The sequence below is a fragment of the Gymnogyps californianus genome, chromosome 28, assembly GCF_018139145.2.
Source record: "Gymnogyps californianus isolate 813 chromosome 28, ASM1813914v2, whole genome shotgun sequence".
Lineage (NCBI taxonomy): Eukaryota > Metazoa > Chordata > Aves > Accipitriformes > Cathartidae > Gymnogyps > Gymnogyps californianus.
In genome coordinates, this window is record NC_059498.1 from 2,657,712 (window position 1) to 2,681,320 (window position 23,609).

The 23,609-nt window shown below is 43.3% G+C and overlaps 1 protein-coding gene across 2 annotated transcripts in view; it reads left to right on the forward strand.

Moving 5' to 3' along the window:
- The window catches only part of MYO1D (myosin ID), a 162,161-nt gene that overhangs the window by 76,074 nt on the left and 62,478 nt on the right, over nucleotides 1-23,609 (forward strand). For both annotated transcript variants that reach the window (XM_050911627.1, XM_050911626.1), the window contains exons 17-20: nucleotides 9,416-9,639; nucleotides 10,791-10,935; nucleotides 11,530-11,634; nucleotides 20,936-21,049. In XM_050911627.1, coding sequence (XP_050767584.1) covers nucleotides 9,416-9,639; nucleotides 10,791-10,935; nucleotides 11,530-11,634; nucleotides 20,936-21,049 — 588 coding nt within the window. The remainder of the gene's footprint in view (nucleotides 1-9,415; nucleotides 9,640-10,790; nucleotides 10,936-11,529; nucleotides 11,635-20,935; nucleotides 21,050-23,609) is intronic.

Here is a 23,609-nt window from a genome sequence, read left to right on the forward strand (position 1 = left end):
TTATTATCTTTTTCCTCTCCTAGGAAATGCTGTCAAAACATGCCTTAATCTAAATAAATACAAATATCCATCTATTCTTGAGCAAGGGAGGAGGAAAGAGGATACCGTGTATATGCATCACTAAAAATATGGCCCAGGAACATATGGATGATGGAGCAACTGCCTATTCCAGGGCTCTTGTGTCGCAGCTTTGAGACCTTGAGCTTCATGGCTGTTAAGAGTCACCTTAAAACTTGGTTTGTTAACTCCCATGCATGTGGGGAAAAACAATAACCAAAAAAACCCAACCCAAACTCTTCCCCAAGCTGTTACCAGCATCACAGAGAATATGTTTGTGCTTTGGTGAGTGCATGAAGGACTTCAATAAGCCCAGTCAGAAGCAAAGCGCCCAGCAGCCGCAGCAGAGCACGTAACGGCCCGATTCTGTGAACGCGTCATCTTGGTCTTCTGCTTTTTGCAGCCCTGCTTGTAAGTTCTCATAAATGACCGCTGCAAAGCCAGCTGCAGAGCCTGCAGTTCGGTGGTAGTGCTGCCCACCGCTCGCTCCGTCCTGCTTGTTCGGGTTTTGCTTTACTTGATTGCAGTTTGCAGAACGTGTCGGAAGGACTTTAAAAGGAATCTGAATTGATTTCCTTAATGGATCAGAGGAATTGAGGAATGCTGTGTCCCGGTGTCCCTCTGGAAATACCAATCTTAAACATGGCTTTTTTTTTCCCTCTTGAATGGGCTTCTTTCAGCAAACATCTCTGCAGTCCTGTGTTTGTTAAGCAAACTTTTTGTAGTTCTGATCTTGTAAATTGAATATTTCAGGTTCTAACGCTGTCCTTTCATGGTTTTGGGGTCGGCTTTTTTTCATGCTCAAGACCAGATTTTGCAACCTGCATTGCTACTGATGCTTCCTTGTGGTTTTCATGGAAGGGAATTATTTTTTGTTGTGCCTGAGCTTTTCAGTTTTGAAAAGATACTGATCTGCTGCACCTCAAGATGTCTTTAATCCTTGTTCGAACTGTAAAAATACTGCCAGTGTGGTGTAAATTAAAGTACAAGCAAGCACAAATAGCATTCAGCAACCTTAACGTGGAAACGATCTTAATTTAACATGATAGTAAAAATACCAGGATCATGTGAACTGTGCCTATAATACGGTAGAGATGCGCAGACGATTTCTGTGTGTATCTTCTTTCCCAACAGTGTAAATCACAGCCCCTTTGAGAGGGGGTTTGCCACTCTTTCATGGGGATGGGTAGCGAGCTACTCACACTGGTTATGGGGCTTTTGGGCAAAAATAAGCGTACAGTGATTGATCTGTGTTTGCTGAAATATTTCTGGACTTTTTTTTCCCCACCGTGATTAAAACTGTCCTCCCTAGCAGAAAGGCATGTTTTAGTGGTGTTTGTAGCATTTAGACGAAGGTAATTAACGCTTTCTAGGTCTTTGCATGGCTCTATTTTCCCTGTATCTGCTTTGTTCTAGAAAGGCTTGTTAACAGAACAGTGCTGTCACAACTTCAGAAGCATAGATGGAGTTTAATCCTCAGCCGCTTCACTAAATAGATGGAGGTTTTAAACCGTAGCAGCTGCTCTGCCCTGTCAGACTGAAGGTCCGTTGGGGCCACGGTCGTGTCTCCAAGAGCGACTGCAAGCCAATGCCTCGGGAGGACAGCAGCGGGGCAAGTGTGCATCATACCTCTACTGAATACTTTCCCACTCCCTTCAGACATTTGGACTGGGGATGATGTAAGCTGGGCATGGGGTTTTTTATTCAATAACACCTGCTGGATTTCTCTTCCCTGAACTCGTCCTCAAACATGTGCCACCAGCTTTTAGGTTTTGCAGCCTTCTTTGGCAAGCTCAGCTAAGCACTGCATGGAGAGATCTTGCTTTGTTTGGGTCCTGGCATCTGCCAGCTTCACTCAATAGCCGCTCATTCCTGTACCCACAAGGCAGGACTTCACTCAGGACTCCATAGATGTCTGTCATATCCCCTCTCAGTCCTCTCTTCCCACAGAGAAGTGTCCTAGCGTATTTCACTTCTCCATGTTTGGAGGTTGCTCTGGTTGTCCTTGCAGTCATTACCAGCAATAAACATCGAAGATCATGAAATGACTTGTATTTTGGTATCTTCAGCATGAAAAACTCTACCTTGCATTTTCATGGGATGAGAGAAGGTTCCTGCCGCCTTCTAACGGCAGCAACCTTGTTCTGGTGATTGCAAACTTCTCTGCTTCCCTAATACAGGAGCTTTGGCAGTTCTCTTCATCTGCTCATATAAAGTTGTCTCCTTTCTCCCAACATCTTCCTTCCCTGGTCGTTGCCAGAGGCAGGAAATTCGGTAGAGTGCAACCAGGGTGGAGTAATGGGGTGTCAGGACAGTGGGGCACTGCCAACAGGGCACTGCTAAGGGCACCAAATGGACCTCGCAACTCCTTAGGAGTAGGATGGCAAAGAGCTTTCTTGAGGCTTTCAGACTGAACTGCAGCAGCAGCAGCAGCTCAGGCTCGGCCTCGAAGGAAGATGGGTGCAGCAGCATGACATTGGCTGCAGCCGTTGCTGAGCAGCAGAACGAGCTGCAGGAGAAACCCAGACCAGCTCTGTTAGGGCTCTGCGTCCGGTATGTCATGCGTACATGCGTGAGTCTCACGTGTGCGACTTGCTTATAACCACTTTCCTTTGATAAATTTTATGTTTATTCTTGGACACGGTCTTGCTTGTACAATCTAATTAATCTCCGAGTGGGACCCTCCTCTCTTTCCTAGCTCGTGCAATATTGTTTCTATTAAGCAGAGTGATAGAATGAACATTGTTCAGCTGACTCATGTGAAAAGAGAAAATAGTGTTTAGTAAATTAAGCAGCTCTTCCCACTCACTGTTTATATGCTCTGTAATGTGATCTATTAGAATGGGGAGGCTTTGATTTAAAACCATTTGCCTCGAACAGTCTATGGGATGTGAATTTACTTGAATTGGGAAAATGCAGATCACAAATTGTGGTGTGTGCAAGTACCCGGTGGGTGTTGCGTGTGAATATTAGCCACTCCATCGTGTCTGTGCTCTGCAAGGAGATGACCCCTTTCAAAAGCAATCAGGAATAGTATAATTAAAGCTTGCTTCAGATTTGAGCATTTATTCAAACTGCAATGCCTCGGAGGACCCTGTGGCAGAACTGCATGCAGCTTCTGTGCTGCACTATTGACTTCAATATTTAATAACCTTTCCTGTTTGAGATCCTTCAAAGCTGTGCAGAAAGGTTCAAGCCTGTGTGAATTTCTAGCTAGGTTTTGTTTTATTCTTTTCCGTTTGGATGCCTGGAGGGTAGCTTGTGCTAGGGCAGCATGAAATATTGATCACGAAACAGTTCAGGCTAGTGCGAAGGAGGCCTAGTGGGAGGAGGTCTGCTGTGTTACAGCAAGCATGAAATAGTTTTCCAAGGTTTGGTTAGTTGCAGAACTGCTCAAAAATAAAACACCGGTGTTTAATTTAGATGAGCTTGGTTTCTTTGCTGAATTCTGGGCATTTGTTTACTTGCTCACGTGCTTAGATTGCGTGCTGTGTGGGTTTTCTTCTACATTCACAGAGATTGCAGCATCTAGGTCAAATCTAGATTATCCCTTTTTCCATGGAAGAGCTACAGGCGAGGCGATCTCGCCATTCTGGGCCCACCCTGTCTGGTCTGCTGGTTTTCCCTGTGCTCAGCAGGGCCCATTTGATTGTTTTCCTTTCTTTCTTCCTTTTTTTTTTCTTTTTAATGGGAAATTCTGAGCTTGGAAGCAGAGTGCTGTCTGCAGACAAGTCTATAATACATAGATTGATATACAGGATTTTCTGCTAAGGTGATGGACTTGATCTGTGTTAGGTTTCTTTAATCTTAGAAACTTTGCTAGAAGCTCACTGAGGTTTTTAAGCTGATTCTAAAGGCATGTCCAGATCACCTTTTCCATTCATTTGAATTTTAAGTTATTAAATTTTAATGAAAAAGCATGTGAATTAAACATACTTCAGAAAGTATTTCAGTGCTTCCCATAAGATAAGATATGACTCTTAGTTTGGATGAATGCTCTATTTCTTTTAGCACAAGTCCCAGTTTCAGAAGCTGCCAAAGCAGCTGCCACACTGGGAAGAGAGGGACCACTGATGGGATCACCAAACACCCAGAGCTGTGCAGGAGGATCTCTCTTGGTCTGGAGCTTTTCATGGTCCCAGTGGTCACTTCCACCTCGCTGGCCATAACTGAAGGAGTAAAAGAGACTGTTGTAAAGGAAACAGCAAGGAACTCTTTTCACTGGAAGCAGCCATAGAAATATATACTCTTTCTAACGTTCAGGAGTTTTGACTGAATTTCTTGTGTTGTTCAGACTTTGTTTTCCAACGTTTTCCTTTCTCTCTATCCATCTTCCTAGGCCTTTAGTCACAATTTCACTTGCCCTCTTAATTTTTCTTCACCTGACCTTTAGGAAGACAAAGCATAGAGGAGAAGGCAGCGGTATTGAAAGAGATGAGGAAAGACCATGGGTGGGGACTGGATGGGGGGAATGTTGTTTATTTGTTTTGTTGTTTGTTTGTTTTAAAGCCTAAAAACTCCTTTGCTTTCCGCTTTCAACATCACCATAGTTATACATCTCTGCTCTTGAGTCCTTAATTTGCTCACGGTCCCCTTCCCTGGGTACACACATTGTGGAGCCAACGCATGCTGCTGGCTATTTCCCTTCCTATACCCTGCCCTGCCTTGTCTCCTTGGGCAGCTCTTCTTGTAGAGGACAATCTATTCCAGAGCGTGTCCTGCACGATGTGTCTTGCTCTTGCTTGGTCGCTAGGCACTGCATTAATTGATGACAAAATCGATTGCTTTAGAGTCTGCTCTTCAGTGTGTCACTTTGAAAATTGTCATGAAACAAGCTTTTCTGGGAGCCTGGCTTCCTATGGGTTTGTCCTACGCTGCTGACACCCCGCAACGACAACAATCAGTTTCTTCTTGTGACCGCTTCACTGCCAGTACTCTCCAGTCTTCTTCACCATATCCTCCACTCCTTCCCTTGCATCCTGCACACACCTCCACCTTCTCATCCCCCTGGAATACCACAAGATCCTTCTGGTATCCTCTACCTGTTTGGCTTGGCACGCAGTCTCGTGTGGCTGTGCCTGTCTAGGAGCTTCGTGTGTGCTGGTTGGGATTTGGAGATCAAAGAAGGCAGATGGCTCTTGAGCTCATTCTGAAGCGTTTCCAGCAATGTCACTCTAATTTGAGGCTTGCTCTACCCTGCTGTTGATTTTTGCTGAAAGCTATATGGACTTGCCTCTCTGAGTCTTCTGTTCCTCTGTCAGATTTGGTTGAAGCTGGCTAGAGATTCAGAAGATACCAGGGCAGTCTCAGGAGGTCAGACGGGGACAGGGTTATCTTTAGTCTCATTTATACGGGAAGCCAGGTTAACCAGAAGTGAAAGGCACGGAAAGGTGGCAAAGGAAGTATCGTTTTATTCTTGCCTGTGGGAGGAATGATACAGGGCACTGCGATTCTCAGGCTTGTTTACCCTGTCCGTGCAAGATTTGCTAAATGCAAGTGCTGAAACTACCAGGTTGCTGGTGTGTAGCTTTGATTTAAGTTGAAGCTGAAAGCTGCTCACTGGTTGTCAGGTTTCAGAAAGGTGATGCATGTGAGCTGTTGAATCGTTTCTGAACTATATATGAAAATGACTTGGACATTATCTTGGGTACAGAGGGCCAAAAGAAAGAAGTAGAATCCTGGATGCACAGATCTTCTTTCTGTTGGGTTTTTGGCATGCAGGTCTCCCGTATTTGGCCACGGCTCTACCATTGTCCTCCAGCATGTAACAGAAAAGTAGCTTTTGCAACGTGAGAATCTGTTAAATGCCATGATAAACTTAGCTCTGGAAATTTGATTTTTTTGTTTCATTTTACACTGCTTAATGTTCTTGAGTTGTGAACTGGAGGTGGGGGGAAGAATTGAAAAGGTACGCTGAGAGAGGTAGTGCTCTCCCAACATTCAAGCCTGAGAAAGGTGCATGTTGATAGGAAACACTCCAGCATCCTCGTTCATCTTGTGTATGGTTCTGACCCCTTCCTCACAACTACACAAGGCAGAGTACGCAAAGTGGCTGCTGAACAAGGAGTTTGTTGCTTTGACAGCCTCCTCTTGTTTGTAGATTTGAACGGTCTCTGTTTCTGGAAGAGTCTGCTAGACCATCAGGCAGTCAGCTTGCCTTGGCAGTTCAACATGACTGATGGACTGCTTTAAGCAGAAATAAGCCCTGTGGTTGAAAAGAAAAACACCAAGCCAGAAAAACAATTAATTTTAAAAATATTTGTACCCCATTCCCTGGGAGAAGTTTGTTCTTACGTTTGGCTTTCTCCTTACTTTTGGGAGGCGCTGCCATTGTGGCTATTGGAAAGGTCCTTGCTAGGAGTGAGGTTATCCAGTTATGACAACTTGATTTGAGGACATGCTTTTCATTAATAGTTTACTGCTTGTGTGTAGCCAAGGGGCATGCCTCGGCTGGATAATTGGATTTGGAAGGCTAGTGTTTGTAGCAATTGTGACACTTCTTGCTGTGAAGCCAATTTCTGCAGCGATGCAGCTGATACAATGTCGGGGCAATCTGTTACAGCGCCTTTGTTCCACGGGTGCCTGACTGGTGTAAAAAATAACCACAGCAAGAGACTTTCTTCAAGAGCATGCCTACTTCAAGCACAAGGAAGCAAAATCAAGACCTTGTTCTGTATCTAAAAACAATTCAAAATGTTTTTGGGAAAAGCTGACAGAAGTGAAGCTCTACAAAATCTTTAGCAGCTTACACAAATTTACCGTGCATGTTCTTTTCTTGAGATTCTTTATAACATTCAGAAGGCTGTTTAGCTGTGACCTGGAACCCTTTGTTCCTCATTTCTGTTCGTATTAAATTAAAAAATGAGAAATTGGCAGTAGTTTTTTACCCAGTTTATCTTATTTACTGTCCATACGTTCCTTGCAGGTACATTTTGTGACACTTCAGTCTATGTTTAAATGTCTGAAGCAATCCAAGTCGTCTTCACTTTTCTTTGAAAAAGGGCACAAATTACTTCAGTGCTCTTTATTTACTTCAGTGCTCAATTATTTTGTCCTAATTGATGATTCTGTCAAATTCATACACTTTCTGAATCTGATACGCCCTCAGACATGGAAATGCTAGGTTTAAATCAGCCTTACACACTTCGGGTGAAATCCAGGCCCTGTGCAAGTTGGTTTTAGCTTGTGGCTTCAGGAAGCCCTGAGCTTCTCAGGAGCTCTGATGCCCTTTATATAGCAATGTTCTTGGATGTCTTTGTGATATGCAGGTTATAAAGAACGAAAGCTACAATTATAACTGAGTGCGCTAAAAGGGAATACTAAGAACAGCATATGTGATGCAGAGGATGCTGCTTTCCCTCAATCTGTCTAATGATTTCAAAGAATAAATAGGGAAAGTGTTATATATTATTTTATATGCATGCAGTGTTGAGATTTTCAGTACCAGTCCACTGTTCACTGTTTAACTCGCGCTTTCTCTTCCTGCCGGTTTTGTTTGTCAGGTCAGTACAGCAGTGTGCTGATTTTCTGCCGTGGTTGCAGGGACTGCTTTTTGTGCTTCCTGCTCTTACCTTTCCCTTCGCTGTCCTGTGTCGTACCTCGCTTCCCCAGCTCTTCCTTGCGTTCTCTGAAATAGTGTCTATTCCCACACCCTCCTGATGAGAATGGCTCCTGGCAGGGGCTGGGGTCTGTTAAAGAAGCACGTTGCCTTTGGTCACCTTGCATGTTGAGTTGTTTCCCTGGTTGCTTGCTGTGCTTCATTTTCCTACGCTTTGCTGTCCAGGATCATTTCCCTCCTCCTCTTCCTACCAACAATATACAACGTACAGTAAAGGAGTGAGCTGGGCTCCATCTGCTTCTCAACCGTATGGGACTTAGCAGCTGCAGTTTGGTCTTCACCATACTAAATGTTCCACAGAATGGGGTAGCGTGTAGGGTGATTTCATACGATTTCAAGGACTGATTTCTATCTTGGAATAAAGTGTTGGAGACTGTAGGCTTACAGTCAGTTTGACAAGCTAAAATACAAGTTGAGGGATGGATTGGCTCAGCCTTACTGTCAGATGTTTGGGCAGCATGGTGTAGGGTCTTGACTCTGTTCTGGCGTGCTAGAACACAAATGCGCTTTATGGAGCATCAAACGCACCAGTGAAGTGGTGGGTGCTCAAGCAACTCCCCAGGCTCTGCCAGAGCTATGTGGATCATGTCTGTTGTGAACGGGAGATATCCCATGCAAGGACAGTGAGGCCAAAGGAGAATGAGGAGGGGTTACTCTGACAGGGGTTGAAAGAAGAGAGTCTTCTGCTTTTGAGGGGTTTGGGACCCAAAATCTCTATTTCCTCTTCGAATTTTGAGTATATAGATAAGAGCAGCCCCTCACATCTGCTATACTGCTTGCTACATATAGTTTTTTCAGCCACGTATCAGGATTATCAGTAAAGCTGTCAAGAGAACCTTTGACATCAGCTTCATAAAGCGAATAACATGTTGGAAATTGCCTCAGGTAATTAATTAATTCTTCTGTAAATAGAAGGCTTGATATGCATCGATGGTGCTATGGGATGTTTCTCAAGAGGGAAATAAACTCTCCAGCAGGGCCCGTAGCGAGCAGTGAAGCACTCTTCGTATGCAGGAGGCTCATTATCCTTCCAGTTTAATTCTACAAGGAAACAAAAATACAGTCTTCATCTTGGCGGATTATATTAGAGGGAAAGTACAGCGGTTGACGAATCCCTCAGGGACGTGCATGTCAGTTTGAGAGCGCTCAGGTGAATACGCATTTCTCTGGTTACGGGATAGAAACAGCACAACCTGCCCAGCCTGGCTGAGCACTGCCGTGCTTCGTTGTGCATGGTGTCTTCAAGTTAGGAGTTGGTAGCAATGTACAGTCGCGTCAGCACTGCAAGAACTCTTCCTGCACCAAGTCCCAGAGTGCCTCTTTGCTTGGGGTGTCAGAAGGAGAAGTCCAGAACATGGTGTGTTTTCTGCCTGTGGTGCTCTCCAGGCAGAAATCAGACTCGCAGTGAAGCTGACAGAGCTGGCCTCCCGTCGGGCAAGTTGGGAGAATATCATTTGTTTTGCATATTTGCTTGCTTTTCAACGCACGGCCAGAATAGCTATTCCCTAAACTATTTTCAAAACAATCTTTTTTTAATCAGAGTTAAAATTGTTTCTCGATACACTGGTAAACACGGTGTTTTTTCAGTGATGTTTTAATTGGATTTGATTGGTACAGAGAAGTCACTTCCTTTAAAATAAAACTAATATATTTATGGATTTCAGCAGTATGGAAGGAGTACAGAAAGAAAAAAAATATCCCGCTTTTTATTGCTAAAACTATTTCTCCACTGACTCTTAGGTTTGGAGGGGCACTTTGGCTCGCCTTCGCTATAAGAGGACAAAGGCCGCCCTCACGATACTCAAGTATTACCGCCGCTACAAAGTGAAGGCCTACATCCATGAGGTTGCCCGACGCTTTCACAATGTGAGGCTAATGAAGGATTATGGCAAGCACGTGCAATGGCCCACTCCACCGAAAGTGCTGCGCCGATTTGAAGAGGCACTCCAGAGCATTTACCATAGGTACAAAGAAAACCTCTTGCCTTTTCAGTCTAACCTAGAGGAGTGAACAGCTACTGCTTGTTCCATAAAAGTTGAAAAAATGACTGAAGAACATTAACTGGACATCGTAGATGAAGATGTCAGTGGCTGTTGGTACCCTTGACCAGGCAAATAATTATTCTCTTTCAAAGATTTAGTCAGGATGGACGTTGTATTTCCTTCCTTGGCCCCTTTCTGGCCTTTCTGGTTGGTTTCAAAAGAAAAGAGCAGCTGCTGTTCGATGAGGGGGAAGAGGAAAGGAATCTTTTCGACTTCCTCAAGACTTCTTATAGTAAGCCACTATTTTTCTGCACTAGAATAAGCAGTGTTCCACTCTTCACCCGTATTCTATGTGCAGAAGAGGTATTTTATACCTTTATTACCACCTCCTAATATCTAAAAGCTGGTGACTTTTTTCTCTGGTAAGTTGTAGGCAAAGTAGTTACAATTCCAATTTGAAAAATGATGACTTCTGAAAGTTGCTGAACAAGAGAAATGTTGGCTGGATGGGGCCTCTAGAGATCTCCAGTCCAGCCATCTGCTTGAAGGGGGATTATCACCAGCACTAGATCAAGTCAGCCTTGTGTTTTTCCCCAGCTGTCTCTTGAAAGCCATCCACAGCCTGTCTGGGTAGAGAGTCCTGCTTTCAGAATAAGCTCAATTATCGTAACTACAAAATTTTAGTTGCTAAAGGACTTTTCGTAGCATTAATCCTGGAGACCTGGTGTTGCTGCTGAAGGCTGGAGTGTGGTATGGAGTAATGGATGGGCTACCCTGCCCTGTTTCATGTTACAGTTGGTTAGGTTTCAATTGTAGGGCCAAATTCAGCTATTAAAGGAGAATGATGTTGTAAATGAGCCAAAAAATGGGCTTGCAAAAACTTTATTGCAAACAGATGTGCCAGGAGTTGACTTCTGGATGGGAAGTATACCAGCCAAATCTGTTAGGAGTCAGAGATGATATGTGACTTTAAAACGATAACTGACGTTTCCAGTTTTATGAATGCAAGGGAAGGACTTCTTTTTCCCCTGACGTTTATAGTCTAGGGGTGTCCTTGTTGTGCTGATCTGGCAGAAGTAGTCCTCATAGTGCGTGGTACGGACTTTGGAACTGATTCAGGCGTTTTGTGGCAGGTGGAGAGCAGGTGAACTCATCCGGAGCGTCCCACCAGAAGTCCTACCTCAACTGAGGGCCAAGGTTGCTGCCATGGAAGTGCTGAAGGGTCACAGAGCTGATATTGGCCTACAAAGAGCATGGGAGGGGAACTACATCGCACTGGTGAGTACAAGTGAAGCGATGAATGCAATGGCTGGGGCTTACGCTGCTAAAAGGGTGGACATTTGAAAAAGTGACTTGGTTTCTTGGGAGGGAGAAGTACTTTGTAATTTCCTCTGTAAATGGGTTGATATAGTTTCAGAGTCTTTGACTTCTACTGCACTAGGAGTGATTTTTCTGAATACTAAGCCTAGCTTGAGCATCACAAGCAGCATTAAAAGATAATGAGTAATGCCATCAGCTGGCTCTTCAAATGGCCAAAGCTAGGAAAGAAGTCGATGTAAAACTAAAATTCTAGATACAATAGGCTGTTAAGAAATAGCATAAAATGAAAAGGAACAAAGAAATTCTCTCTAGGCAACTTGCATTGCTTCCTTTTACTCCGTCCTTCCTTTAAGCATTTTGTTTTGTTAAGGGGTTTTTTTTCAGAAAGCACATAAAACTCCAGATGCTCTGCCGCTCTTTGACGAGGCAGAGGCTGGAGGAAGCCTTTGGACGAGGTGGTGCAGCTGCAGTCCTCTCTGGCCCGCCGTGACGTAATGCAATTAGTTTCCTCAGTAAGCGAGAAGAGTTATGTGCCTGTCTGTGCTCTTTCAGAAACCAGATAACCCTCAGACCACGGGCTCTTTCATCCCTGTTGCCAATGAGCTGAAACGGAAAGACAAGTACATGAACGTTCTCTTCTCCTGTCACGTCCGCAAGGTAACCGGCATGTGCGTGGTCTGCAGGCGCATGGGCTGGGTGGGGAAACTTCTTGCGGTCAAGGTGAAATCTTGGGAAGCCAAGGGCGAGGAGGTAATCCTGGAGATGCTTTGACAGGCGGCAGTTCAAAGCAGTCCCGTTTCAAGGAACAGTAGCAGTGATTTTTTTGATGGACACGTACCTCTGAGCCTGTTGTACCAAAGGGTGCTTGGTTTGAGTGGCTTCTGTGGCCTCTTCATGTCGGAGGCATGAATAAATTCACTTGATTCTGTGTAACTGGTTTGGTTCTGACTTTTCTCATAGCAGAAATGGTTTTTTTGTTAAATTGGTTGGAAGGTTTAAAAAACTAATTAGAAAAATGTGCTTGCATAATTTTTTATGAGTAGTTCATAATGATCTAAATGATGCTCGTTTTAAATGTCTGTCAGGAAAGGATATTTTGAATTTTACAAAGCCAACAGACAAAAACAATTTCAATGGCAGGCCGGGGCTGCTGAAGTTCAAGTGTTTTTAAGAAGCTGTATATTCTTTTTATTTCTAAAAATGTACAATTGCAGTTGGTCCCCACTTGCCAGAAGTGGAACATGTGCGTGATTATTGTTTATGATTCTGCAAATATTATATTTAACAGTAACAACAAAATTCATTTGGCAGCATAAAATTTCGCTTTATAACAAAACAACTTTGCTAGTGGTAGTGAGTTATATTATTTATTCAACAGTGATTTGTGTATATAAAAATAGAAATCTCTTATTGCTTTCTAAACAAAAATACTTCAGTGGAGTATTCTGTTGCTTTTGACGTGTTCTCTTTAAGAGCATGGTTTGCTAGTTGAATGAGCGGTTTGAGTGAATATTGGTTTATATTGTTAGGATTAAAGGAGGATCGGGTGAGTCTGAATCCAAACCTCCTCTTTACAATCTTGCAGCAGTTTGGCTGGAACCTCCGTTAGGGACAAGGAGATACAGGAGAATTTCCCCCTGGCTTTTTTCACTTTAGGCTGAAAACAAAATAATTCCTCTTCTAATTCATTTAATGAACTAGTTCCAAATTGTTGCTATTTCTAGCTAAACTGGAATAATGGTAAAAATACAATATTCAGTTCTTAAAGATATGATTATAGGAATTGTTGTTTTGAATGGGAATGGAATGACGGTGAGGGGAATTACTCAGAGTGTGTGTGTATAATATATGTATACCCGGTGTGGGAGTTTAATTTTGCTCGCTATTATGCAACTTTTAAGCTTTTAAGTCCTTATGTTTCTCTTGCTTGCTCCTGAGTCAGCTCTGAAGGACAATCTCCTGTGCAAGCATAGGGGAGAGCAGATCTCTGAAGCACAGATCCATACTTTATCCTGTTCAGTAATTGCAAGCACAGAGCTCTTGCCTTTAGGCAACTGTCTGAGCAGTTCTTTTTTGTTTATGGTGTAAGAAGAAATCCTGGAGCATACGAACAGGCCTTGTTTCTATACATCCTGTTACTGTGTTTACTTGCTGGAAAAATCCATTTTCTGCTGGGGTTTGTTGCATTGGTGTCGCAGCAGTTCAATAATAAAAGCAGTTTGGAGATGGAATAGGTGTTACCTATCATAGAGTGGATTTCCTCCTGAGCCTGAAAGGTTACTTTCAGTGCTTTCAGAGGTGAAGAAAGCTTTAGCTTACCATGGGTGCTTAAAAAAAGTAGCTCAGCTGAAATCAGAAAATACTGCAGAGACTGCGAGGTTATGTAGACTTGCAATCTTACGGTTTTTAAATTATCTTGTAGCTTTTTTGATCTTTTTAAAGGTTAAATTGTTGGTCGCTTTCTTCTGTCAGAGAGGTCAGGCTTAATCCTCTGCTTGCCTGCTTAGTTAGGGGTACCTTTGCACGGCTTTTGAAATCATCAGTAAAGGAAGCACACGCACGAGCATGGCAGCAGAATACATACACGCGGACAGCGGGGCTAAGGTAAGACAAGCTGACCTGCAGCCCCCAGCAGAGACATGCGCACAAAGCCGTGGGCGATGGGTCAGCTGGCACGGGGGAACTGCTGCTCATCCACAACCCGGCTGTGCCCGAGTCTTGGAGGTCGTTAATACTTTTTCTGGTCTTCATTCTTAAGGATCTGTGTTAGAAAAAAATATAGCTGAATTTAGTGAAAATGCGGCATCTCCTTTAGGAAAATGATGGTGTTAAAGAAGGAAATAAGAGCATCTATCCTCCAACAAATGGCTAAAATCATTTCAGCATTGTTGTTGAGGACAAGACTGCAACTTTGTAGGATCTTTAATGATGTGTGTAAGCCTGGGGATTTCAGTACATCTCCGTGTTTAAACTCAAAAGCAAATGACCCCTTTCAAATCCATACTTGGATGTAATCTTTTTGAGTGAAGCATTTGTCTTCCCTCTTGTATGGACAAGAAATGTCCAGGCAAGCCTGAAGTGAACAAAGGAGAGAAGACAAACAATCCTGAACTTTGAAAGCTAACAAGACAAAGATTTGAGATTTCAAGGTTTAGCATTTCACTTTCCAGCCAATGCACTTCTTTAGGTAATCTATTAAGCCTTAAATTTGAACATCGGATTTGCAGACTGTGCAACAGTGAAAACTGTTGTAGAGCCTGTAAGCGACTCTGTGCTTTGACTACAAGAACACGGTCTTTACCCTGAAAACAGCATTAGCCTTCTTTTACTCTTCACATAAAACAATTTATATCCTAAGCCGTCTTTTTAAAACGAAGATGTTTCTCTTGTCAAAAATACAAGCTGTAGCATTCTGCCTCTTACCCAAAAAGTAACAGCAGTCAGAGGATCAGCTTTCAGTGCTATGAAGCAGGAGGAATGTCTTCTGATTGCTACATTCTTCCCTTTGCTTTTAAAAAAAAAAAAAAAAATATTTTTTTTTCCTTTTAGCCTTATCCTTCTTTAACTTCCCAGTGTCGTACCAAATGTTATTTGCACAAGTGTGGCACTTGGTGATAGCATGTGCAGGCTGTCTTGGTGGTCAGAGCATTTGAAAGGGAGTGACTTTCCCTGCAGGGAACTTGCTCAGATTTCTTATGCTAAACCTGGTTTGTTGTGGATTTGCAAATTGGCTGTTTGTTTCTCAGCTGGAATTTGATTCACGCGAAGCTTTAGCAGGGGACTGAAGAGTGAGTTATAGAAATGAAAATGTAATTAATTATCAGGTGATTTCATTGCTTCCCTTAAATAATACTCTTTAACAAAGCATCAGTCCACAGAAGAAGGTTGCTCAAGTTCATTCGTGGTGTATTTTCATGATTCAGCTTATTTGAGGATTCTTGTGCAAAAAACGTGCTGTTACTGCTGGTGCCTTAGGCAGGCAGGAAGGCATTACTGGTAAGGAGGGAGCACTTTGGTGAGCTGAGGTGAATGTTTTCTTTCTGGAGCAGCATCAGACTTCCTTTGCAGCTTTCAGTAAGGTACCGAACCATCACGCCACGTGTGAAGTAGTTCTTGACTGTCAACAGCAATGTTAGGTGTCTGCTCTTTAAAATTTTCAGATAATTGCAGTCTAATACACTTCTTTCCTTGGAAAGAAAAGAAATGAAAAGGATAAGTACAGGGCAACTTGAATAGACACAAGTTAAGCCTGGAGTTCATGTATTTAAAAACGTTTATGTATAGAACATGTCTTATGACCTGTAAGATATTTGCTAACCATTAAATTCTTTGAGACAGATTTTTTTTTTAGCTGATGATTGACATTTTTCTAGTGAAGTAATACCAACTCTCACCAGCCGGGGAACTGCTCTTGAAGTATTGATAACTCCTGGTAAAGTTTTCTTTAGCTTGAGTGCGTGGGGTCTTAATTTCAACAGCTTGAGATGAATAATAACGGGTGAATCTGTTTGGACCGAAGCTTTTATAGCTTTTTTTATAGGAGGTCTGTGAAGAGACTTTGAAGTCTCGCTGATGGGAGGTGCATGTACTTGCTTTCTCGCAGTAGGTATAGGTAGAAGCAGGTCGTTTCAGCCTATGGAAAAATACATCTTTTCTGAGCATTGTGGTGCTCTTCATTTTTCAAAGGAAATTTTCAAGTTTTTTGCCTTGGGAAACCAAATGCATATTTCATGCATACCACCAGATTTTATTGTATCACCTAGGAAACAACAGCTTCTCTCTCTCTCTCTCTCTCTCTCTCTCTCTCTCTCTCTCTCTCTTTTTTTTTTTTTTAGAATAAGGCTTTTCTTCCCACATTCTCCCTTGTCATTTGTGGCACCAAGCTCCCTTGAGAGAACCATCTCTTCCAAAGCCCGGTGCCCTGCGGTGTCTGGAGGACACCTGCCCCTGGCAGAGACCTAAAAAGCTCATTTGGAGGTTTTTCTGCTATAGGCTAGAACTTCATTTTCCCCCATAAGCTAGTCAAGAAGCTAAATTAAGACTGATTCACATTTGGATCAACAAAGATATAAATAAAAAATGCCCAGAAGGTGCAGAGAACACAATGCTAGGAAGGGCTGTTCTCCAGGAGGGTATAAGCTGTATCTGAGAACATAAGGCCTGTCTCTACTCCTACAAAATCAAAAGAATAGTGGCGTTTGCAATGGTGCTGGCATTTGTCTGAATCTCTTCTGTGCATGCTTCCCAATGTGACAGTTTACTTCTAAAAACACAGCATGTATTATTTACATAAATATGCCATAAGTGCATGAGACACCTGAAGCAAAGCGATTGCTTGGAAAAAGCTGAAAAGGACATGAGCAGTGAGAATTTGCTTCTCAGATGAGATAAGCTGCTGGACTTTCCCTTCCGTACATCTCTTCAGCTGTTCAGCTCAATTTATTGTTCGGTGTGAACACTAAAAACAGTGGGGAACCACAAGAAAGAAGTGAAATTTAAAACATGCTTGTAGAACTACTACAATGTTATATTGCCTCGTGAAAGCTGGGCATGCTTCCCGTCCCTGCGTTCTGGGCAGCAGCCGCAGGACCTTCTGCGGTGGGGTGGCTCTGGCTGCACAGCTCGGTGAGGTCTGCTCCCTTTGTCACCGTGGGCTCCGTGCTGGAGGCGGGCACGGACAACAGGGAGGATGTTATGATGGGAGATGGGAGCAACAAGCAGGATCATGGCAGTGAACAGGTGTCGTTGTCAGACTCTTAAAAAAAAAAAAAATTAAAATCAATCAAAAAGACATGTTTGGGAACCATGGCCACACAGCATCAGATCTGAGGTCTGTGTGGGGCAGATCGCAGCCTAACAGACTGGAGAAGCCTTTGCTTAAACTCTCAAGACATGGAGCATGGTGTGCCGTAAGCTGCACGGCCAAATTACGATTTGAGGAGCCTGTGCTGCTCTGCTCAAACAACTCAACGAGTAGCACCAGACACTCCTAACCTACTTTCTCTGGGCCATTCAGTGTTTCATAGCCTTTGGGGTTTTTTTTCTCCCATTCATCTGCTTCCTAAAATAGTCCCAGTTATTCAGCGTCTCTTCCTGTGAGATTTTCCAGGCCCTCAATCATGTTCTTTACCTTCTCTGAACCATTAGAGTCTCCTTCACGTTCACCGTCCCGGTGCTTCACACACTATTCCAAGTGAGACCATGGCACCCAGGACATTATTCCCCACGCTAGTCTTTACCGCATGCTAATGCCTTGCTTGTTTTCAGCTGCCTTGCATGTTTGTGCCAAGATCTATCCAGAGCTGTCTAAAATCATCTTCAGTTACTTTTTCTGAGTTGGTGCTGTTAATTTAAAGCTGTCATATAGCACTCCAATTTGCATTTTTTGCCTTTATCTGCTCTGAACTTTGTCACTCTGCTGCCTATTGACTGAGAATATTTAAGTTCTGCAGTTGTCTCCCAAGTTCACCTAGGACAATCCTATTTATGTTCATCCGCCTCATCACGTCTCACCCTTGCCTACCCTTCTCAGTTGATTAATAAATATCTCTGTGACTGTGATACACCGATGACTCCAGTTTTGCCTTAGTGAAAAAGAATTTCTACTTTGTGTCCTACTTTCTCACTTACTTTTGACAAAACTTTGCATCTTGCCTTGTGACTATTTAGTACCGGGCCTCTTGGGGCATCTGAAAGTCTAGGTGGCATCAGACATTTTCCTTTGGTGTAGTATTTCCTGGACAAATTAATTGTAATGTTAGTGAGATGCGTGTTTCCTCTGTGAAAACCCCACTTGCTGGAGCCTAACGTTACCAGCAGCCTAGAAGAATATTTGTGATGAGTTGCGGTGGGATGGGGGGAATTGAAATGATCTGTGTTTAGAAAGGAGATATGAACAAAGGCATGATCCCAGGGTATAAAACACTTCTCTGGAGAGATTATAATTTTGTTTCCTGCCGTAACATGATCCTCCCACTTCTGTTTTTGTAAACAATCACACTAATTGCATAAGGTGTGAAATAGTGGTTTATTAGCTTCAGTCTTCCTGGATCTTCCCCAGATCAGATGTGGTTGTGAGGGTACAACATTTAGTATCTTGTATCCTTTGAATGAGTACATTTTTAATAAACAGTTGCATATTTTCACAGGAATTTTCCAGAGGTGCTTATGTGGCATTTGACAGCAGTTTTGGTGATTTGTCAGGCACTGGCGGGATGCTGTTGCTGGAGACATAATTGGTGGCCAAAAGTAGACATGAATTCAGAACATCAGAATACCTAGAGTTAAGAGAAATTATATCATTATATGACCACTATACATGGCTTGCTGTTGGGCCATGTCATTAATTGCATCATTAGCTGGTGCTTAAATAATCTGTTCTTCCATTGCTCTTACTACATAGAAACTGGATGTACGAACTGCAACAAAATACTGGGATGTGGGGCTGTGCCCTTGGCGGTTTTCAATGGTACTTGCTGGGGGGTTCACATATTGCTGTCTTCCAACAGTTAATTTTTACCTTATCAGAACTGTTACACATAATTGGTATTTAAAAAAAAAAAAAAAAAAAGTTTTAGGGTTGATCCACACAAAAACCATAAGTACACTACAAGACGGAGCTTATTTTCCCCATACACTGAGTGCCTGGTTATGCAAGCAGTATCCCAGGTGGGCAGTATTTTGAGTTCAAATTAAAGTGAACCAACTTCTTGAGTACGCCTAAGATTATTCCGTGAGGGTTGGGACATATATATACAGATAATCTCTGCTGCTGTTGACTGCCAGTGAGATTACAGGTGATAATATAGTGGTTTGCCTCAGCAGGCAACTAATGGTTCTTCACTGAATTATTGTGTGTGCCTATAATTGGTCTTAAATTTACAACTGTAGAGCCCAGTGGCAACATTAAGATATTAAGATATTAATGTTTCCCAACGGTGACACTAAGCTGTGTTTGCTGAACTGCTAGAAACTGTCAGAATATTTCAGATACCGTGAAGTCTGTTTTCCTGGTACCATATGGGCTGATGAAATCACAGAATGATTTAGGTGGGAAGGGACCTCTGGAGGTCTGTGGTCCAACCTCCTGCTCTGAGCAGGGCTAACTTCAGAGTTAGCTCTCAGTCAGCTGAGTTTTGAAAGTCCCTGAAGATGAAGGTTACACAGCCTCTCTGAGCCCTGTCCCAGGGCTGCCACCCTCCTGGGGAGATTTTTTCCCCTTACGTCTGGTTGGACTTTCTGCTGCTGCATCTTCTGCCCGTTGCCTCTTGTCCTTTTGCTGTACTTCTCTGAGAAGCTTAGCTCTATCTCCTCTGTACCCTACCCTGTACCAGTCAGTGGTATGGTCATTTGAAGATTAAAACACCTTTGCCTCTTTTTGGAAGCCAGTATTAAAGTTGTTTGAAGTGCACTATGATTTTCTTAGTAGTAAGTACCTCATAGGAGACCAGAGTCGAGATTCAAAATAACCTGAGAATGGTACAAGCATTTAACAAAAAACAAATCAACTAAAAATCTTGCTCAGTGGTCAGTTAACCTTAGAGGTGCACAGATGCCTCTGGGTGCTTTCTTGTTTGGTCTAGAAGTTTGCCGGATGCTGTAGCTCTGTTCCCAGAATAGCCCTAGACAGCATAGCTGGGCAGCGAGCTCCTGTTTAAAGAATTTCTTTTGAGGAGCTTAAGCCCACTGGTGATCCTTAGACATCCTTGCCTTGAATACCATGTCCTTAACAGAACACAAAGTCAGGTTAAAATATGGGCTGAGCGATGCCCACCTCTATAGAAAAATCTGCTGTACTCGCAGTGCGGGTCTGGGACAGCTGAACTGATCTCATAGCTTGCTGCTGCTGAACAGAGCCGCCCTGTTTTCTTCCCCTGTTTATCACTACCCAGAGCCTCACCCTCTTTCCCTTGCAGTGGCTCTAGTGCTCGTTGGGCCCTTCCCTCGCTAAGTTCACAAAAAGGGCGGATTTTTGTCAGGTTAGTGAATTGATAGGGCTGATGAGCACCAGAGCTAGCCCAGGGTATGGGGTTAGGACCTCTTGGAAGAGGCAACAGGACGTTGTTCTCAACGGCAGTGGGCCTTTAGACGAGACTGGTTGTGCTCTCGCTCTGCCTCTCTTGCTTAGGAAGGGAGAGGGTTGTGTTCAATATCCCGTGCAGCCTGAGGGCACTCCAGCTTGGGTCTTCTGCTTGCCAAGAAATAACTTCGCCTTCCTCCCGCCAGCTGGCTGCCTAGGTCCCTGTGTGCAGGCTTGGCTCTCCCGGGCTCCTCCCGGTCCATTCAGTCTCTTTCTTCTTCCTTCTTGCAGAATGGCACAACTTCAGCAAAAGCGGTGGAGCATGCCCATACTCAGCGAACGCATCGGCTAACGGGCAGGGGAAGGGTGGTTGTCCACGTTTTCCACTTCTTGGGCAAGTTGCTTACCTACGTCCAAGGCACAGATGTTTTGAAAGAGGGAAAGGGGACCTGCTCAAAGTTAGGGTTGTCCAAAGCATCTGCTTTCAAATGCCTCAGGTCTGGACTGTCACAGACTCTGGTGGCACCCTGTTTAGCTCTGCGGGGCAGGTATTCTGCATCGTGCTTTTGGGGTGACAAAGGCACATATATAATGTAGGAACAACAGCCATCTGCCTGGGCTTGGTGTCTGCCAGTGGACAGGGATGCAGGTTGAATGTTGCCACAGGAAAGCATCTGTCCTTTATTTGATTGAGGCCGTGGACTTTGCCAGGATGCCACAACCCTGCTGGGTAACTCTGGGAGTGTTGCTTCTCCGAGACTCTGTGTTTCTCTATTTGTAAAATGGGATTACGGGGTCCATCTTCTCTTTCCACTGTTTCAAGATCTGCGGAGAAAACCTGTTTAAGAGCTGTGTGAGTTTTGCATATTTACTGCTGCAAAGTTTTATTCTGCGTGTTCTTGCAGTGATTAGTGGGACTGAAAATTTGCTTCTTTGCAGGTCAATCGCTTTAATAAGGTGGAGGACAGAGCAATCTTCATTACTGATCGACACCTTTATAAGATGGACCCTATGAAGCAGTACAAAGTGATGAAGACCATCCCCCTCTATAATGTAAGTACAAGGACTGGGGAATCTCATCTCAGGCTCTCTTAGTCATGGGCAGTGCGTCTACGGTTTAGCTCCATTTTCATATCCATAAAACGGAAAAAGACCTTGGTTTACAATTTTTGATATATTTAATGTCTTTAAAACAGTTATAGTGCAATTATCTACAACACTGATGCATCATGTTAGCTTTTCATTTCAGTGCATAAAATAAAAGCTAAAACCCAAACTGCTTATCACACTCTCTTCTGCTCGTTCTTCTATTTTGTTTTTTATTTGCTGTGCGCTGCAAGATCCTGGCCCCATAAGGGGGTTAGCATTTCACAGCAGCTTATGACACAATTTGTGTGTCTCTGGGGGTTTGTTTGATCCTTCGTGTCATGTTTGAAATTTTTTTTTAATACTTGTTCATTTTTAATGTAAATCTTATCAAAGCTAAATTCGGAATTATAGTGAGGTATCTGGCCTTCGGGGTAGCAGAGTTTAGCTGCCAGTGACAAAGCAGCAGATTATCACTGGTAGGAAGGGGGATGGGGGAAAATCTCATCTTAGCTCTTCAGCATCCTGGAGTGTGGATTCAACTGCTTGCTTGTTTTCCTCAGCCTGAGGTAACCCTACTACAGTTATCGTAAACCTACAGAACCTGGCTGGGTTGCCTGGAAATGTCGTACACAAATTTGTTGGGATGTTTGCATTTGGAGAAATAATAAATCTGGCGTCCCTGTATTGCTAAAAGAGCAGAGGTGGGATTAGGGTAACGGTAAAATCTAATCTGCAAATGTGGAGTGAATGATTAGCTCAGACTGCATCCGTAATGTCGGTTTTATAGGTCCTCTTCTAACCTCCTTGCTGGTCATCCACCTAAGCTGTGCACCGACCGCCCAGCGCAGCGTGTGCGTGGAGTAACGTTCTCGTACCCTGACAAGAGTATTTGCTGTAGCAAAGCAGTGTCTCCGTGGCAGTGTCTCTTGTTTTGAAAAGGCACTGCTGCCAGGGAGTTAGCAGCTGCAGGTCTTTTTCTTCAGCTGATGTTCTCTTCTACTGACATTCTCTCTTAATTGTGCAAAATGTAATTGTCAGCAGATTACGCTGCTAAATGGCTGACTCTTGCTTGTGCAGACCAACTTGTTCAAATGCCTCGAGACTCTAAGCAGAGGGTTTTTCCTAGACGGGTGGTTTTTTGTGAAGTGTCCAGGTGAACTCAGGTGGACAAGGTGGAATTTTGTCCATCACAATTTCTCACTATTAGTTTTCTGTACTCTTACCTTATACAAAATGGCTAGGCCACTGCAATTCACTTACTACATCAGTAATTATAGGTAAATCTGTATTTATCACAGCTTTAGAAAAATGTGTGCTTTACCTGTGCATCTGATGCGTTTAAAGGTGGAGCTTGTACGTTTACATAACAGCATGAGACCGTGTCGCTGTTGGTAGCCTGAACGTTTTCCTCTGAAATCTTTAATGCCTTAAAAATTAAAGGAGGTGAGCAAGTCGGATACAATTTATAGGTTGCCTATAGAATATCTGTTACTTAGAAATGTAAGTAGTTATTGTTTTTTCACAAAACATGGATGTCTAAAAGAGTATCCATTCATACAGAGTGCTGTAGCACAGGCTGTATGTTGGCTGTCTGCTTTGCATTTCCTCTGGCAGCAAAACAGTTAACAGTCTGTGCGTATAGGTCTGTTGCTCTTAGAATACTTAAATTTCCATAGATATAAATCAGCTTTATTTGTAGATCTGCAATTATTCCCTTTAGCAACCTACCACAAGGCTTCTTGACTGAACAGTTTCCTTCACCTGAGCAACTGTGAAGGGGTCCTGGAGTGCTTTGCACAGGAGGGATGGGTCCAAAAGACACTTCACCGACTCATACAGGTGTCAGAATAATATTCCAGAGTGGAAATTTGATGAAAGCTATCTTTGGTAAATGCTGTAGTGATAAACTTCTGCTCTGTTGGCCACAGCCTCTCCTTTTACCTGCTTCTGCACTGTGGTCCTGGGGAACAGTAGAAAATCTGCACGTACACGCTGGGATTGCATCGTGGTGCTAGGGCGTGCTCACTGATCCTGTTGATTTACTGCTGACCCCTCTCTGCGCTGCAGGAAGAGGGGAGAGGAGGAGAGAGTTTGGAAATTTATTTGGTCCATATATAGCACACGAAATATTTGTGTTTCTTTTGCCAGGATTTCGTAAATTGAACTCCTGCTAATGGTTAATGCTCTAATGCAGTTGGTTTTTCCTTTTGTAGTTATGTTTTATATTTCTTACTAATGATCTGAATATGCGTTGTCTTTCACCTCTTGAGCTGCCTTGCATCCTTCTTGTTCTTCTGCATGCCTGATCCCTTCTTGTGTGGAAACCCTTTCATAGCGTACAGGGAGGTGGTGTAAGTAGCCAATTAGTGATAGAGAGATTCCTTCCCTTTCTGGGAAGGAACAATTGTTTGAACTGATACGAAGATTTTTGAGAAGCAAATGGATAATAATTACACCAGTCTTGATGTATATCGGTGTATCAAATATGTCCTACTAGAAGGGTGCGTGTTCACTGGGGAAGATG